This window comes from Xiphophorus couchianus, chromosome 24, assembly GCF_001444195.1.
Source record: "Xiphophorus couchianus chromosome 24, X_couchianus-1.0, whole genome shotgun sequence".
Taxonomy (NCBI): Eukaryota; Metazoa; Chordata; class Actinopteri; order Cyprinodontiformes; family Poeciliidae; genus Xiphophorus; species Xiphophorus couchianus.
The window spans coordinates 2,719,613-2,738,811 of record NC_040251.1 but is presented as its reverse complement, the minus strand read 5'-3'; the positions used below and the strand labels follow the sequence as shown (position 1 = coordinate 2,738,811).

Sequence of the window (19,199 nt, the reverse complement as noted above, 5' to 3'; positions counted from 1 at the left end):
TTTTATTTAATTTTACAAAATATTTGTCTATTAATGGATTTGCAAACGTACCTTCTAATAACTTTACATGACTCTGCCTACTTGCTTGATTATTACAAGCATAAACAAATATGAAGTGTCGTGAACTGCACATTTTTACAAGTTGGGGATCTGCGTTGCAACTCAAACTTATTACCCAATATTCAAACATCAATGGAAGTTTATAAGAAAGAAATAGAATTGAAAACGATTAATTTTGCATAGTCCATCTCCGTGTGTCAGTGGAAACTTCTATTTTAAACATGAATCATCGTGGGAAGCCCTGCTTCTGGGACAGCCCTTCCAGTACCACACGCGGCCGCTGGCGGCGCTGCCGAGCCCTGCATCCCGCTCTGCCAAAAGATGTGAAAATGGCGGAGCTACAAATGCTTCTGGAAGAGGAGATTCCAGCAGGACGAGGCGCTCTTCTAGACAGCTTTACCAACTTGGAAAGAGTAGCAGAATACTGCGAAAGCAACTATGTCCAGGTATGTTATTATAACGCAATTTTTGGTTCAGGTTTAAGACGGGCATCCCTGACTGGGCGAGCTGATGCTAGGCTAACTATTGCTAGCGCTGTTTTATAGCTTTCCTCTGCTAAGGCGAAAATGAGGCACTCTCAGGGCGTCTGGTTTGAAACTAAGTCAACAAGTGGCAGGTTTAAGTGTTATTAACCTTATTAACATGTACAACAATTAGCTTTACATTTTCAACAACGTTAAGGTGGGTGTGTGTGCTGTAGCTCCGCAGGTCACTAGCTAGCCACTTTCCCTCATCACCAAAGGTTAGAATAAAATAATAATAAGAACGATAAATGGGCCGCGGAATCAATCGATTAGGCAGCTATCGATGAAGGATATCTAGTCTGACTAATCTCTGCTGAGCTGTGGTTGGCAGCAGATAAACCGCTGTGATCCCACGACTACACCCCTGATTTAAGATGCAATGCAGAACCTTAAAATATATTCAAATGAGTCTTTCAAATTGCTTTATTAGTGTACTCAATTATTGCAGCAGATGTGCATCACAGTAATAGAAGTGAACCGATGGGGTGGGGGACCGACAGCTCACACAGAGGCCGATTTCTTTCTTTCTTTTTTTTTTTTTTTTGGTTGTTTATCATGGTTTGGCCTCCCAATTGCATCATTCCGAGGACCGCTAGACTTCTAAACTTACTTTAAATTAAAGATGCAGGAACTCCAGTCTAATATTGTCGATTTAACAACAATTTTCCAGCATTTATATCTGCTTGAGTCGGACAGAAAGATTTGACAAGGTGTGATAGTGAAATCCTGACCTGATCAGGTCTGACCGGTTGTCCTGGAGACGGAAGGGCGTGGCTATCCAGCTGTTTGTCCACAGGCTGCCTGGTCAGACAGCTGCTATCCCTCTCACATTGCTGTGACAGGAGTGTTAGTCAGGAGAATACTACTAGGATGTGTCACATCTTCCTCTGGATGTGGGCCAGGTTTCTAGTAACATCATCAGTCGCCAGGGAATGTAGTCATGGAACTTGTGAGCTCTTCACAGAAATGCCGTCAGAAATGACATCCAGACTCTGAACATATTCACACATTTTTAGATTAATGTCAAAAATGCTGTTTTGACTATTTCCACTTATTGTGGTGTTTTGCTTTGACGGACGTCTCATAAAATTAACCCTTAGAAATTGTCTGCAGACTTCAGTTCTTTTTGGCCTACTTGCATAAGATGTCATTCAAATGATCCAAACCCATTTTTCTTTATTATTCATGACATTATTATTATTATTATTATTATTATTAGTAGTAGTAGTAGAATTGACTTTTCTTTTCTATCAGCTTTGGTGGTGGAGGAGACTTTCTTTACGACGTATTGACCTAAGCCTGTCACAATACACAATTAAATGAGCTCGATGATTTATGTTTTATTCATGATTTCAATTGTGTGGCTTTTAAATTCGGCTTTATTTGTTGTTATATTTATGCCTTGTTTCATGCCAGGCTGACACAGACTGTTATATAGCCTCTTCCCACCGCCGCAAACAGTTCCAATTGGTTTAGCAAACCGAAACCTGTAGATTTTCTTCAGGTTTTGGAACTCTTCTACTTTTTTTTTAATTTTATTTTGATATTAACTAATTTTATATTTTGAATACATCTAATATGCAGGCAAAACATCTATTCTGCTTTCATCTCCATTTTATTACCAGAGTTAATTGTCAGGGTTTCCCCTCAGTGCATTATAAGCCTGGCGGGCCTCCAGGTTTAACTTGCGCCCCCACCAGGCTAAGCTTTGTTTATTTGTTTGAGTTTGTTGTTTGTTTAATGTCTGCCATTTTTAGGACGTTGTAGTTGGTGTTTAGGTATTGCTACATAGTAATACTTTCCAGTTTTCTGTCAACCTTTAAAATGCTTCAACTCAAAAACGCGTTAGCAAGTTTTCTGGTTTAAACCCTGTTATTGACATGAACTTGGCTGCTACTAATAACCTTTTTTTTTTTTTAAATTAAATGATTTATTCAATTTTCTATTATTATAAAGAAGCATGTTTTTCTTTGATAAAAATAAAACTCCTTCCTAACCAGTTAGTCTTCATACTCCAACACGCTCTTGTTTACTCTCCCAGTGCTGCTTTATGTTGTGATTCCTGATAAATGTGTCTCGTTATAAGGGGTCTGTGTCTTATGAGAAGTAACATTTGGTTCTTGCAACAGCTGTCTAGTTTTAAATGGAAGTGTGGCATCCAGTGGATTTGTGTGAACAGATGTGACTGAGACAAACTGATTTTCTGCTCCCAGTTTAGCAGAATAATGTTTCCCAAAGTAATTAAGACATGGAAGCTAAGATTAGCTCCTTTTTCAGAGCTGTGTCCTGGCAGGGAAAAATCTTTGTCATATTAGTAGATTTTTGTTGTTTGAATTAGAAGTGAAAGACTGATTTATTTATTTTTTTTGATTGAATGTGTTGAAATGTGCTCTGATAGGTGCCGTGTCAGAAACGTTCACTTCCATGTTCTCATCAACCCGCCTCCAGCAACTCCTTTCAGACCAAATCCATCTGTTTTAGGTGCTTCTACGACTTGATTTGGGTTTACTCTACCTCTGTTTTTGTCATTTTCTACGTTCTCAGCTCGTTTCTGTCGCGTGGATCACAGTGTGCGGCGTTATTTTCACCATCTGTCATCTTCAACTGCTGCTTACAAAAGAGCTCACATACAATTTACCTCTCGGGTGATTCATGTTTGTCCACACATTGCCACACAAATTAATGACTGAAGACCGTCTAAGTCACTAAAGCCTAATTTATTTCTAGAAAAAGATGTCATTGTGCCCCATAGACAGATGATAATGGCTGATAATGGCATTAAGACAAAAATGAAAACAAGAAATCTGTACGATTTCCTGTATTTAAAAGTGAAAGTGATGATAACTAGGTGGCGCACCAATAATTCAGTCCCAATTTTCTTAATTTTGGGAGTTTGTATATCAGTCGATATTATAATATTTATTATAAACTAATAAATATAGTTGCTATATTAGGTAAGTATTCAGACCAAAATCTGTATTGGAATAGGAAGCCAAGGCTTTTTAAAGATTGGTGATTGGCCATAAAACTGCAATCAGTGCACTCTTAATTTTAACTACTTAAGGCTTAAAAGAATTTTAAAAAATGCTATAGTTTGTCTAAAGTTCAGAAATTATGTATTTTTTGTTTCTTATTATTTAATAGCTAACTATAGAGTACAACAAGCTAATATTACCAAGTTTTTTTTATTGTTTTATTTACTTTTTATGAAAGTACCTTAAAAAAAAAAAAGATATCAGAAATACTATCAAGCAATTTTCTTGGCATCAGATTTTTTAAGTCAATTTAGAAATAAGAGGTGTAACTTTTAACCCCCTGTTGACATTTAAACCTCATATTTCTAAAGGTCGAGTCATTTCACATGTTTCTGTCGACGTGTTTATACAGGCCGGTTGAATTTTCCACTTTTAAAAAAAAATAAAATCTGTGCTACATTTCTTGAGCTCTTGCTCAAAATGTAACCCTCTTAGACAGTTGCACCGTAAACATAAACTCACATTCAGAGCTCCACTGAGAGTTCCAGTAGATTATCTTATTCACTGTTATCGTACCGACTCGTATGGAAGTTTAACACAATTGTTCTAGGTAGCTATAACGTCTAAATGCATGTTTGTTCAGTCTCCAGACAAGCAGAGGGCGCTGGAGGAGACCAAGAATTACACTACCCAGTCCCTGGCCAGTGTGGCCTACCTGATCAACACGCTGGCCAACAATGTGCTGCAAATGCTCGACATCCAGGCGTCGCAGCTGCGCCGCATGGAGTCCTCCATCAATCACATCTCGCAGGTACAGGCGGATCCGGCGCACAAAAAGCGTCCGCAGTTAGAAATTGGGTTCAGTGGTTTAATTACACAACCTTTACTGCCTCGCATCCCTCAGACGGTGGACATCCACAAAGAGAAAGTAGCGCGGCGAGAGATCGGCATCCTCACCACCAACAAGAACACCTCCCGCACGCACAAGATCATCGCCCCGGCGAACCCCGAGAGGCCCGTCCGCTACATCCGCAAATCCGTCGACTACAGCTTGCTGGACGACATGGGCCACGGAGTCAAGGTGCTCACTGTTTTTTCTTCTGTAACGTTCGGAATACTCTTGAAGAAACAAACGAACTAAAAGGAACTCGTGTCGTTCGATCAAATGTGTTTTGAGGCGATTTGAATCTGTTTGTTTATGCTTTTACTTTATTAGTCTTGGAGAAAGGTGAAATATGAATAGGAAAAAAAAAAAGTTTTGTATTTACTTGGTAAATAGAAAACATACCAAGTATTTTTGGTCTGTTTTTCTAGTGCAAATATTTAGGTACACTTGAAATAAAGCAAAACTAACTCAGAAGTAACTTTTCAGCGAGACATAGGAGCTTATTTTGAGACGATCGTTTCTTAATATTTATGAAATGGTTCTAATTTTAGTGTCAGATTATTTCACTTATAACGAGACATTTCCCCGTGTTTCAACTGATAAGGCGTCTTTACATTTTAATAACGGAATAAACAATTCATATCACATAATTCTGTCAAAATCTCCAGTTGACTTTTTAAATTACTGACTAGAATCCCAGTGACACAAACACATTCAGACTATTTTGTTATTTTGTCCATCACAGGTGGGTGTGGCTCATGTGATACTGATACAAAACCCCAAACACTATCAAGAAATGTGGCTAAATAACATTAAGTCTGGAATTTTGCACTGAGAATGTGTAGGAATCCTGATGAACTTAGATTTTTCTAACAATGTTTACTTTCCTTAAACAAAGACATAGGAGTTGTTTCTGTGTGGAAACATGTCAAATATAAAATTAAATTACATTTGACCAAATTTGATTCAAATTAAAATCTGAATAAAATTGTGTTTTTGTGGATGCAAAAAAAAAAAAAGAAGAAGAAATCTAATGTAGAGGACATAAAAAGGTCAGACATAAGAGAGAGCTCTCGGATTTCACTGCATTTCAGAGTGAAGTAATAGAAGAAAAAAATCAATAAGTCTGTGTTTTTCTCCAGGAAACTAAATCTTAAGTCTGTCACCTGCTGCTGGCAACAGATTTCTGTCCTGCTATTTTCTCAAGTAATAACATATTAAAAGTGGTTTATTCTGGAAAGTGTCTGCGTCTTTGTTTCCCAGAAACGGGGAAACAAAAGCACCGAAGATCGAATTCCTCAGATCTGAACAATAAGCTATTGTTAGCAGCTTTTCAGAAAACCAACTTTACTGTTCTTTCTCCAGCTAACCCCCTGATTTCTTCCTCTCTCTCTCTCTGTTTCTCTCTTAATGCTTGCCAAAATGTCTCTTTGTTGTCAACTCTAGTGGTTGCAAAGGTTTAAGGTAAGAATTTCAAAGTAAAAGCCTGAAATGAGGTGAGGATTGTTTTGCTTTCAGGGTGTGTCGATGGATTGGGTTGAATTGCAATGGGAGTGGCTTTTGTTTCTGGTTTTTTCTTTCTTTCTGTTTTTAAATCACCTTGTTTACTGTTGAGAATCTATTCATTCCTATTCATAATCAGATAAGATGACCATAGAAAGTGGAAATTACTAATTTGTCACAAAACGACATAAATTCGTTCTGTGACAAATCTGCTAAAATTTCAGTCCATCCGTCGTTTTCAAGCCTTAAAATTCTTTAAAATCCTTGGTCAAAGAGCTTTTTAGTACTAGAATGAAAATGTCCAGCTACTATTGGTTGCTGGGGTAACAGGAAACCAGGATAGAAAAAGAAAGAAAGATACTTGCTCCCAATCTTCAGGTAACAGTTGTCTTCTGGTTGAGAACCACGATGGATTAATTTCAGCAACTTCAACCTCAAATTGCCAAACCCTTCAGTGTACAGCCAACTTGAAGCGGAGAGACTGTTTAGCCAATCAGAATGCAGAACACAATGCACAAAGCAAATTTGCGAAGCAGCGATTTGGCTTGAAGAGGTCAACAGACCTTTTGAATCTGAAACAAAAGAGGGGATCTTGAGATTCCCCATCCAGAAAGTCTTCCTCTCCTTGACCACAGCATGAGTTCCTGTCCATGGACACTACAAACAGGTTCCCACACTGGGAACAAGCTCAACTTTGTGCTGGGAATATGAACACAGCTCTTTAGGACAGTCTACAAAAACTTCCTTGAGTCCAACTGAAAGTCCTCCATCATAGATCATCTAGTCGTCTCCTGTTCTTCAGCTATTTAGCTGCTGATTTTCTGATCTGTTCTCAGTAGAAAAAAAAAAGAGAATTGCGGAGTTCTGAAATTCAGTTGTTGCTGCTTGCAGTTGATGTCATTGCTGTTTATGTTTTTAAGTGCTAAAGCTAGCCAACAGGTGTTCACGCCTCTGTCCTCCCACACAGGCCAGCGCTCAAAACATGAAAACCGGAGGAGGCGCCCTCCCTCGCACCAACCCCCCCACACAGAAGCCCCCCAGTCCGCCTATGTCAGGGAAAGGGACCCTTGGGTATGTAAGCTACAGTGGGTTTGTTTTGGGGGTTTTTTTGGGGTGGGGGGCTTTGGAAGGGGTACATACCCCCAGAGTTGATCTGTGCTTTACTTTTAGAACAGGTTGGACCGGGATTAACAATACATAAACTCGGCTGACATTATTGGCCTTTCTCAGGTCGTCATTAATAAAACATCAACATCAGTTCACGCATTAATAATAGCTGCATGTTACCTTGTGGAGAATGTTGAACTAAAATTTCACTGTTGACTTTAGGATGGTTTTCAACCAAATACTCTGACTGCATCTGTATGATATGGAAATGCATATTCAGACATTTTATCTCTCTTTTTATACATAGAAATTTGTCTAACGGTAGAGTAGTAGCTTCTCTCTGGGATCAATTTTCTATCGGAAAAGTCAAGTATTCCTTTGTGATGTTGGACAGATTCTTGTCTTCTGACAGAAAAAACAGAAACCTGTTGCTGGCTTTTCATCAACATTTTGGGACTTGATGGCATCATTCAGAGTTATTTTTATTTTTTTTCTTTTGGTGTAACTTATGACAAAAACAGTAGAAATGCCAGGTGGTTGGAACGGTTCATAACATTTGAACCTGCTCTTAATTTATTGGTAAATGATTTTTGCAGATTTTGAAGTGTGGCCAAGACATCTGGAAGTATGGAAGCTGTGTTGGCTCATGAACGAATGGAAAAGATTTTTCTCTTTGGTGTTGTGCAAAGCTTTTTTGCATTTTGGTTTCATATTGAGTTATTAAACAAGTGTAGGATGTGTTTGAAGGTGATAAAGAAGAGATCAGTTCTTGTATTATGAGCCTAATCAAACATTTCTTCACTTGGAGGATGGTTTTGGGAAACGGCTGATATTTTCGAATGAAAATTCCTTCTTTCTTGGTGGGGAAAAAAACCCATCAGAAGTTGGACTTGCTTTGAGTTTCTCACAGCAGCTGAAGGTTGCACATGTTCTGTGTCCTAACTCATGAAAGGCGTGTTTATCCCTCAGGGGCTCGACTTGCGCTGCTCGTAACTTTGTGTTTGTTTCGTCTCTGCGAGTGGAAAAAGAAGCTTGTGTTTGTGCCCTGCAGTTGTTTGTTGAGAGGTCCAGTGTGTCCAAACCTTCATATTGACCCAGAGAGGTGTGTGTTTGTCCCTTCAAGATGCATTTCGATCATCCATGATGCATCAAAGCTTGTGAAAAATCTCCTCAGATATGTTTTTTACATTTATTTTCCACCTTTTTGTTTGTGTGACCACTCCAGGCTTCTACACATCCCTCATAAAAAATGTTCTTGCCATCCAAACGCAGAGAGAGGCTCTGATCACTGAGTCTTTGTTTCCTCATGTTTAAAACTCATCAGAGCTGCTGTTGGACTAAGGACTCAACTGTTTTTGCTCACAAGCGAAGTAAAAGACACAATTTGGTTGCATCTTTTAAATAACACTAAATAAATTTTTAAAAAACGTGGTGAGAGAGTAACTCATTCACCGTTTCAGCATTTTGAAATATTTTTGATTAGAAGGAAGAGTGCACTTAACAAGAATTAGCTTAAATTATTGTTAAAGCTATTTAAGAGAAAATAAACTACAATTAGTAGAGAAAGCAGATATTTACAAGCATTATATTTAAAAGGAAAAATAAAAAATGTCTTTCTCAGATCAGAAGTCGGGTCGGATACGACATGGGAGAAGCTCATTGAAGGACACCCAAATATTTGACCCAATAGTTTAGTTGAATTTTGGAGCGTTTGCTCTGACAGAACCGGTGGAACTGGGTCGGGTTTGTAGGCCGCCCTGCTCTGCTCTCACACACCTTTTCAGGTCTGCTCAGAGATTTCCTCTAAGGCTTTTTGATATGGGTGGGCGATATGACCTATGAGTTGTATCACGATATTTTGGGGTAATATTGTGATAACGATAACAGCGACAATAGGAGGGGCGTGCCGTGGTGGCGTAGGGGATAGCGCGACCCGTATTTGGAGGCCTTGAGTCTTCGACGCGGCCGTCGCGGGTTCGACTCCTGGACCCGACAATATTTGCCGCATGTCTTCCCCCCTCTCCTTCCCCATTTCCTGTCAGCCTACTATCATATAAGGGACACTAGAGCCCACAAAAGACCCCCTGGAGGGGTAAAAAAACAGTGACAATAGGAACTATTTATTATTGCTTTTTTTTTAGGTCGTAGCACCAAAATAAATTTCAGATTTCGAGAAACGCCCATTTATATTGTGGTTCTTTACGCGTATTACATTACATAAAGAGGTGTAATTTGTATCATAGTGACTGTATTAAGTCATATTTTCAAATTAATTGATACTCTCGTTGAATATACAGTGGAGGTAACAGTAAAACTAACAGTACAGACAGTTTTAGGGGATTTTAAACCATATTAATTGGAATTTATTGTGACAACAAATGAAGATTCTTATCTTCATTTATAAGAATCATAAGAATAAGAAATAAGAAAATAAGATAATAAGAAAATTATCTCGATTAAATGCCCATTGTCTATTTGAAAGATGCGTAAAATAGAGACTACCTCCTCTTTTTTTTTTTTTTTTTTTTGTTAAATCAAAATCACCAACAATTATTGTCTCCTGACAATTTATGTAACATAAAAACAAGTTTCATTTTAGCTTCCATCAATGTACTAATTTATGCCTTCATCAAGGTGAATTTCACTTAAAGAAAAACTGGAAAACGTGATAATTAAGGTGGGAAATGGCTGCAAGAAAATATATAGAATATTGTCCCGCAAAGCGGAAAGTCAGGTGTAACAGCAGAAACAAGATGTAAAGGTTCACACAAAAAGTTCTTTGTGTTAAAAACAATAAGATTAACAATATACTGACCCAAACTGACATTAATTACCCCGTTTCCAATGCTTCATTCACAGACCAGGAAGCTAACTCTTCCAGATGTTGAAGTTGCTCCTTGTTGTTTCCAACACTCACCAGAGAATCTTTAGTTTATCAAAACTATTTCTGTCTGATCCTGACTGAGAAGGAAAAACTGCTCCATGTTTCTCCATCAACAGCAATCACCTCACCTGTTTACCATCCGTCATGTCATTTTTTTTAAGTTTGCACTTTGTTTCTTCTTCCTCCTCCTTTTCCCCCCGCCCCCCAACACTCACCCTTGAATGCATCCCCCTTCACCCACCCCTGGATTCCTCCTAACCCTCACCCCCTCACAGGCGCCACTCCCCCTTCCGGACGCTCGAGCCGGTGCGTCCTCCCGTTGTCCCTAACGACTACGTCTCGAGCCCGACGCGCAACACGGCGCCCCCCCAGCAGAGCCCCGCACGCACTGCATCCGTTAATCAGAGGAACCGCACGTACAGGTACCCCTTCACTCCCCCTCGCCCCTCCTTCTGCTTCCCAGCATGCCTCTGTACTCTTAAACTTTAAACAAGCCCCTTTTCTATCCCCACAGCCCCGCTGCTAGCTTCTAAAAACCTTTCTTCTTCTCTGAAGCGACTCTCCGCCAAAATCTTTTTGATGCGCTTTTGTCCTTCCAGACGCTCTCTGTGAAGCTCCTGTCCGCTCTGAGGAGAAACACAAACACAGTTTGAATCTGTGTCCCCATCTGTTGCTCACAAACTATTCCAGTCTGTAAAGACGAGAAAACCTTCCCCCCCCGACTCTCCTCTGAATTTCTCTCCATCTACATCTCTTCATCTCTCAGAAGCTGCTTTTCCATTGCAAATGTGTGCAAATGTCAAAAAAACCCGACACAATTTTGCAATCGAGGTGTGTCCATTAAATAAGTAATTAAGTGAATATCACATGAGTAAGTTTCTTTACGCGACAAGTCATTAAAAACCATGGCAACGAAACAAAAACAAACCATCTTCCCTCCACTTCCTGTTGTTGTCTTTGTCGTTTTCACCAGTAGAAACACCCAGCTGCCAATCATGAGTCATGATGCGATAAAAGTGTTTATGTCGCAGTTTTGTGACATACATCTGTTTCCATACGTTTGCAAAGCCACCAAAAACTTTTTTTTACAGAAAAACTAGTTTTTTTTTTGTGTGTGTTTATTTTTAACCTTTGTGTTTGTATTAAGCAACGTTATTTTTGTAATCTCAGCTGGCTGATGGACACGCAGCTACTGAGCAAATAACTGCACAATTTGACATTTCTAAAATAGATTTGCTTAATGGACGCACGCTAATTAAAACAAACAAACAAAAAATTCTCGCTTTTTGGTGAAAAGTTTTGGCATTAGGATGAGGTGGGTTCATTTCACAAAACTGCAAGTCACATGATCAACATCTGGATGTTGCCACTGGCTCAGAACATGAAGAATACAACAGGAAGTAAATAAAGAATGAGGTTTTTTAGTGACTTATTGCGTGAGAAAACTTATTCATGTATGGTTTTTAACTGTTTTCTTATTTATTAGAAACACCGCAATTACAAAATTGTGTTCTTTTGACATTTCAAGAGCTTTGCGTACATTTGTAATGGAAACGCAGCTCTTCACCGTCTTCCTGCTTTCACACACTCTCATGTTGGGGTGTGTGTGTGTGTGTGTCTTCTGTTGCTACAGTGTCTCCTGTGTTGTCTGCCCTTATTCAGGCGTCCAGCCGCTTTATTTATTTATTTATTTATTTATTTAACTTGTCAGTCATTTCAGAGGCTCACACTAACACATCGATGCTTCTTGAGGGTGCCGCTTTAAGAGAATGTGGAAAAACGTTTTGCCTCTTATTGTTGTGTTGAAATGACTAAATCTGAGTTGCGTAATTACACAATTAGCTGCTTAAATGACAATTTAATTCGTCACAAATATGTTTGCGTAAAGAAGAAAACAAGCCGGAGTGTGCATCGCATTGTGTGTGTGTGTGTGTGTTCTGACACGTCTTGCCGCCCTGTCAGCAGCAGTGGGAGCAGCGGAGGAAGCCACCCCAGCAGCAGTCGCAGCAGCAGCCGAGAGAACAGCGGCAGTGGTAGCGTGGGCGTGCCCATCGCCGTGCCGACGCCTGCCCCGCCCTCAGTATTCCCAGGTAACCCTGGGCGTCCTTTATCCTCCTCGGCCGGAAACTGACTGAACTAATCCGAGCGTCGGGTTATACTTCGGATCTGCTGTTCTTCCCTTCCTTCACCTGTCTCTTTTGTTTGTTTGTTTCCTTCCTTTCTGACCTTTAACCCCCTCACCTTTACCCATCAGGTTCAGCCCCTCTCCCACCTAACACGGCCAAATCTCCCCCTAACACTGCCACCACCCCCGGGCCACCTCCTTCTGTCCTAGACGGCCCACAACAGGCCCCGAACCCCTCTGTAGAGATCCCGCCTGTGCCCCCACCCCCTCCTCAGCTCCCTGCCTCCATGGCCCCCTCAGGCACTGGCCCCGCTTCTTATGGCAACCCCGCACAAGGTGAGTGGGAGAAGCTCACCCTGCACGCCCCCCCACCCTTCATCCCACCGCCCCATGCTTGGTTTATCCATGTCTTGTCTTGTAAACGTTTTCTCTGGATGTTGTCCGGCTTGTTTGTGTCTAGAGGTCAGACACAAACGCACCGAGATGCAACTTGCTTGTAATGGACCGCCATCCTCTTTATTATGTAATGTTGTCTTTTTGTTTTTTTTCAGCTTTACATCATGTTATAATGTTATTCCCCCATCAAAACATACCTGGAGTGTTTTTTTGCATGTTTGAGAAATGCTTTTATCTCCCATGGCAACCATTCAGCTGTGTAAAACGCCTGGGGCAACCAAACTCCGCCTTTGAAACGCTGCTCCTCCTCAAAGCCTCAGTTCCCAAGCTTCCAAGCTGTGACTCCCTCACTCGGCTCCTTCAGACTAGCCAGGAACAATTAGCAAACAACTGGTGGAACTGAGCATCTGCTGAGCTCATTATAGGAGCTGCTTCTCAGTGAAACGCTGAGAAAGATGTTGTTCAAAGGTTTAATAGAGGATCGGGGTTGTGATGACTTCCTGAAGGCGGAGTTTCAGAAAGAGCAGGAGCTTCTTAAAGAAACAGAGGCCCAATTTCAAGGCATTAAATCATGAAATCAAATGTCTTTTAAAGGGGCAGTATCATGTAGTTTATAGACACATATTGCCATGTGTGTTACCTTCAGCTATAAAAATATTCCATATATTAAATATGATAGTAATGACTTCCACACAGAAGAGTGTTGAAATACACCTAGAAATACACAAAGTTGCGGCTCAGTCTAATCACTTCATCTCTGAGTGTTTGTCATGTAGCCCCTCAGACGTCCCATCCTCCTCCTCACTGCGTCTCACACAGAGGTCGTTTTGGCGTCTGGTGAGATGTTGTGTTGTTCTGATGTAAAAAGCACGAACCGTCTGCCGGAACAGTTTCTGTGTTTTCTATTTGTTGTATTTAGCTTTTTCTTCCCTGCTGGTGTCAAATTCCTGCCCTAACAAGCAGTTTCTTGACTTTTCTCATCTTGAACATCATGAATCATTTGTTTTCCTTCAGTCATTTGAATTTCTGTTTATGTATATCAGTAGCAACTAAGATAAATAACAGATGGTGTGCATTTAATTTAACACAACTTTTTCATAATTAGCACCTAGCATCTTGTTTGTAAACTGTTTAAATGTTGCAGAGTTAGCCTAATGTTATACATTCCATCTATTCCTAAATGTTAATGTTTGTAATTCCTTTCACCAACTGAGGAGTCTCTGTTGCCCCCTGCTGTGGTCTGTCGATAGGTGCGCCTCAGTTCTACAGCATGAACCGCCCGGCGCAGCAGCAGCCCCAGAACCCCCAGGTCGGGGGGTCCCTGCCGTTCCGCCGGCCCTCGTCGGTCACGGGCCAGCCCAACACGGCCCACCACAACCAGAGCCAGCTCAACGGGGGGCCGCACTTCGCCCAGAACCAAGGTAACACAGACGCGCTTCGTCACAAACTCCCAGGGATTTTTATTAGGGTTTTATGGGTCAGAGCAGCACATAACTGTGGTAGAGGATTAAATATTGTTGAATATGACTTTTTAGTCTTTAGAACATTTAGAAAATCATCCGTCCTTTTCCTTCTACTTTTCCTTCTGCTCCTTCTACTTAACATTTATGACTGACTTTGTGAGATGAACTATTTAAAATACAAGACTTTATAGGAGAGGCTAGTCAGACCCTTTTTCATTTCTGCTGCTTGACAAAAATGAAGCTTTTGTCTCCGTTTGTCCTTCTTTAGTTCCTATATTGAAGCTTTTAGGTTGTAGAGGAAACTGATCTCTGGCTTGTTTCTCTTTTATTAAATCATTTCCTGTTCTCTGATGCTTCGTATCGACATCAGAAGACTTCACTCTTTCTCTCTTTTTTTTTTTCTTATTGGAATATTTTGTCCTGTTTCTCTGCCAGAAACTGTCTGCTCACATAACTTCAATTTGATAAAGAGCTTTTTATGTTCTCCTTTCAAACATATTCACTTTACCAACACTGTAATTGAAATAAAATAGCAAAAATCAAATGAATATTCAGACTCTACTTTGTCTTTGGAGTCTCTGCTCCTTTTTCTCTGATCTTTAACTCTGTTGTGCTTCTCTTGTATTCTCTAACCTCATGCTGGTGTGTGATTGTGTGTACTGGTGCTAGCAGGCCCACACGCGCCCCTCCCCCCATCCATGCAGATCACCCCCCAGCTGCCTCTCATGGGTTTTGTGGCCCGAGTTCAGGAGACTAGTAAGTAGCGTTTTAGCGCCTTGCTCCCTCTACGTGACCTTGGCTTGTGTGAACTCCACCTTCCTCATCGGCTGCTGTCCGTCTCTTTGTTTCACTTCCTGGTTGATCTCGCTGTTCTGTCCACCAACATGAGCTGCTGCCTCCACATTCAGGCCGTTCCGACTAAAACTGCAGGAATTTAGTTGGAGATGATGGCGTCGTTAAAAGTGAATGTGGGATAAACTGCAGGCTTCTGTGGCAGCAGATGTTGGTGGTTCACATTACTAAAGCATGTTGCTGTGGGATGATTCGCTTATTTTACATGCATCATATTGGTTTCTATGGCAGCATGTCTCTTTCTGAACCCGCATGGCACCTTTTGTTTACGTCCCCAAACCCTTCAGCGTTTTCTTGGTCGCCTCTTTCCTTCAAAGTGAGTCGTCTCGCGTTTCCTGTAGTTTCAGACGTGCCGCCGCCGCCTCCGCCCGCCGACGAGCCGGTGTTTGAAGAGCCCACCCCACCCCCGCCTCCGCCCGAGGACTATGAGGATGACGAGGAGGAAGAGGATTCGGCGGTGGTGGAGTACACCGACCCCTACGCTGAGGAAGACCCACCATGGGCCCCACGCAGCTATCTGGAGAAAGGTTTGTGTTCAGAAAGGAAAAATCATATAAACATTTACTTAAGAATCCTGTGTTTTAATCTGAGAGTTTATTTGTTTCGGACACGTTTGTTTGTTCCGAAACTGAACTTTGAACTCCTGAAACGAGGAGAGCATCCACCTCTTCTCATTCCTTCTCAATGCTACTGACATTTGAATTTGCTTCAAAGCTGGAAAACCAGCCAGTTTAAACGAACTCGGCCTGTTTTGCCAAGTACAGCAGTCAAATATCCCAACTTCCACCCAGAAGCTTCCTAATGTCCTGGAAACGTCTCCAGGTGTTCAGATCTACACTTCATGCACGTCCTTTCTTTCCTCGCCTCAGTGGTGGCCATTTACGACTACACCCGCGACAAAGAAGACGAGCTGTCCTTCCAGGAGGGCGCCATCATCTACGTGATCAAGAAGAACGACGACGGCTGGTTTGAGGGAGTGATGAACGGGACCACGGGTCTCTTCCCCGGTAACTATGTGGAATCCATCATGCACTACGCCGACTGAGCAGCCCTCCTCTGATCGGAGCGGGCGGAGACTTGGATCAGACGGAGCATGACCTCCATCCGAGCGAAGCCGTTCTAAAGCACACGACAAACTGAGGTCATTCTTTCGACATAGTTGTCGCCATTGTAAAACAACCACTGCTCTAGATATCTCCTCCCTTGTAATGTTTCTTTCTTTATTTGACCAAGCAGGAGCGTTGTTAAGTTACGAAGCCACTACATTTTTTTTATTTTCGTTTTGTTGTTTACCAATTGGCCCTTACTTTAAACAATATTTATTTGTAGTCGAAGAAAGGGCTGGAGGAAAATGCCTTCATGTGTAGATTTCTCCTCAACACTCCAGAGACAACAAGATCCTCAGTAAGTGGGGGACGGGGGGGGTTGGGTTTCCAGATGTCCAGTCGGGTACCTCAGGGACGGTGCCAAAGCTGAGCAAGACGAGCACACAGGATGTCTTAGTGCGACATCTGTAGGCAAACGAGTGCTTTAAGGTGAGAGTTCGGATCATTTTCTGCAAAGTTTGATTTGGCGAAACGCAACGTTTCAGGCAGTCGGGTCGATTCGTGCTTCACTTCGCAACCCGGCGTGCGATCTCCGAAGAGAAGGAATCCTCATCCAGCCCTGGAAGAACACGTGTTTTTGGAAGGGGAGCATTTATTTTTCTTTTATTTTTCTCCTTTTTTTTTTCATGGTTTTGCTTGCAGAGCGTCAGACTGCATGTTTTCTTTCCTATTGATTACCGTCTTAATATTTTCAGATATGGTGTGGTTTGGTTTTTCTATATTCGCCCTCTTACGCAGACGACGACGATGACGACGTCATCTCTCGGTCATCTCTCAGACGCTTGTGCCATATTGAAGTGTGTGTTGCTGTTCAGAGGTTATCTATCACTTCATTCGCAATAAAACTCGCCGGTGGGGATTCGAGGGACTGGTACTGAAATGCAAAACTTTCTCAGCTTCTGCCCCCCGAGTCGTTTCAAATCAAAAGCACATACGTTTGTAATAAAACAGAAAAAAAAAAGTGTAGAAGAAGAAATAATCTAACTGTGAGATGTGTTATGTCCTCACAAAGGGACTTGTTGAATATGAAAAGAAGCCAGCTGTCATGTTGAAATGGTTTTAGCGGCCATACTGAGCAAAAAAAAAAAAAAGAAATAAAATTCACTTGTCCTCCGTATAGTTCAATGCGCTTGGCCGTTGGGTGTTTCCACCATGTCAGAATCTTTATTTTTTATTTGAAATGGAGAAAAAAAAAACTGAAATAAGTGGGTCTGTATGTGAGTCTTGCATGCCATTGTTCTTATCTGTAAACCTACATGGCGAGATTTCTAAGAAAAAGACGAGCTGCCCTGACCAGTAACGACCAACCTCATCCAAAGAGACTGTCTAACTTCAAGCCCACGTCCGAGGAGTCGCTCTCCGAAACTGAAAGTAGCCGTCATTACGTCACCCGTGGACCATTGTGTACAAGCTGCTAGTGAATCCAGCAGGCGGGATATTTACGTAACACTACATAGATGACACTAAACGGTCAAAACTTACATGCAAGGCCTTTGGCCTGCAGGATTCACAACCTTCTGGAGTCACGGATGTCCCTTAAGATGTCAGGTTAACAGTCCATAATGCCATTGTGTTGCACAGTCAAAGTTGAATTGCAGAAGTATCATATTTGTAAAATCATGAGAACAAAGACAATAAAGTTATTAAGATTTACTGGTGCACAAGTGTCTATTTTTGTGGCTCAGATTTAAGGAGGTTGATTGTAGAACATGGTTCTGGCTTGTTTGGCTAATTCAGGCTGAGCAGCTTTCGCTTCCTCCATCGCATTTCCTCCACATGTGAAGCATGTAGAGATGTGAACATCAACCACTGTCTTCTCTTCTGTGAGGTTTGACTGTTTATGGCACTTAATAGTCACCAATGTGTATTTTTTGGCTGTGGGCCAAAGTATTGCTGGATTTCCGATGACGTAGTGCAAACGTCACGCAATGCAGATGGCGGTCAAAAAGGAAATGCAGCCCGTTTACTTCCGTTGATCCAGGTTCAAGATGCCTAAAGCGTGTATAGTGTCCGGTTGTTCCACCTGTTCTAATAGGGAGAAAGGTCAGTGTTTCATGTTCCCAGCGTAGTTGCTCACAAGGGAGTTGATTTAAAAAGACCAACTGAAAAAAGACGAGAAAAGTGGATCAACAATCTGCGGCTAAAAGCGGAAGTTGCAGAAACTAACAACCCCGGAGTTTGTAGCGGCAACTTTCCAACAGGTAAGAATAGCAGCGTTTAAATTGTATTTTCAGATACTTTGGACAGTTACTTAGAAAGACAGGCATTCATATGTAAGGTAAAGTATATTATTTTTACGCCCTAGCTTCGTTGTCCCCAGAAAAGGTTTGAGTGCTTCTGTTGTTAGCAGCTAGCTTAGTGCGCAGCAGGTGATTCCCAAGATTGGCCCCCTGCTGTGACCTGCTGTGACCTGCTGCAGCAAACAGAAAGGGGCGGGACGGACCACGTGGCAGTCTCATACCTTATGTGGAAATTGGTATCAAGGCAGTCGATTTTGAAATTATGAATGGTACTTTAAAAATGAAATGGCTTCAATCCCTTTTAAAAAAACAAACAAACGGTGATCTCATTTGGTTTGTTAAACCGTCGTTCGTATTTCAAAAGGTTGGAGGTATTGAGCTGTTATTGAAATGTGATTTTGAATGATCAAAACTCCTGCAACTCTTAACTTCCACCAACAGGTTTTGTTACAATGGAAGTTAATGTTAAAACAACTTCAGCCCTCATAATGTTCTACTGTGGAACAACAGAACCATTCTATGTGGTAGAAAATCTATATTTATGGAAGATTGGTGGCATTAATAAATCTGGTCACTTACTCATTTACTGGATGGAAATTGTGATATTCTAAGGTTGGAGGAATTTAACAGGAAGTATGGAATTGATTGTTCACTAACAAGTTATAAAAAAAAGTTTTACGTAGTATCACTAATGTCCTCATTCTGTTACTTAAAAACAGTTGATCTAATTTCTGTATTCTTAGACTCCATAATATTCGATTTAAGCATGTGGACATTAGAGATAATAAATGCAACAACAAGTTTTTGAATCAGTATTCTATAAATATTATGTACCCAGGAAGAACAAAAAGCAGAATTCTCTTACAAAATTTTTTACAAATCTATGATAGTCAAAATTAGGACAAATTATTTGAAATTCCCAATTCCTCCCAAATATGAAGAATTACATTTTAAAATAATTAACACATGTCCTTCCAATGAGTTCTTAAGAGAGAGATTTAACTGTAATGTTGAGAATTGTGGTTTTTGTAAAACTCAATTGGAAACAACTAAACATTTGTTTTACGAATGTAAAGAA

General features: G+C 41.0%; 1 protein-coding gene across 16 annotated transcripts; it reads left to right on the top strand.

Annotated features, from left to right (window-relative positions):
• Positions 1 to 329: 329 nt before the first annotated feature.
• LOC114140720 (abl interactor 2) lies at positions 330 to 17,534 on the top strand. Of its 16 annotated transcripts, none has more exons than XM_028010853.1 (12): positions 330 to 506; positions 4,203 to 4,370; positions 4,464 to 4,640; positions 5,892 to 5,909; positions 6,916 to 7,019; positions 10,215 to 10,361; positions 11,902 to 12,029; positions 12,194 to 12,400; positions 13,711 to 13,881; positions 14,596 to 14,679; positions 15,117 to 15,302; positions 15,645 to 17,534. In XM_028010853.1, the coding sequence occupies exons 1-12, from the start codon at positions 390 to 392 to the stop codon at positions 15,818 to 15,820; spliced, it is 1,683 nt and encodes a 560-aa protein (XP_027866654.1). In that variant the 5' UTR covers positions 330 to 389; the 3' UTR covers positions 15,821 to 17,534. The 16 variants fall into 16 exon arrangements, with proteins under 16 accessions (XP_027866654.1, XP_027866652.1, XP_027866658.1 ...); XM_028010851.1 differs by having other exon boundaries at positions 14,593 to 14,679; XM_028010852.1 differs by having other exon boundaries at positions 331 to 506; positions 11,905 to 12,029; positions 14,593 to 14,679.
• Positions 17,535 to 19,199: the final 1,665 nt, after the last annotated feature.

Coding starts and splice junctions, on each gene's coding strand:
- LOC114140720 (XM_028010851.1), top strand. CDS start 390: ATGGCGGAGCTACAAATGCTTCTGGAAGAGGAGATTCCAGCAGGACGA. Junction 12,401..13,710: donor TTATGGCAACCCCGCACAAG/GTGAGTGGGAGA, acceptor GTCTGTCGATAG/GTGCGCCTCAGTTCTACAGC. Junction 14,680..15,116: donor GGCCCGAGTTCAGGAGACTA/GTAAGTAGCGTT, acceptor CGTTTCCTGTAG/TTTCAGACGTGCCGCCGCCG.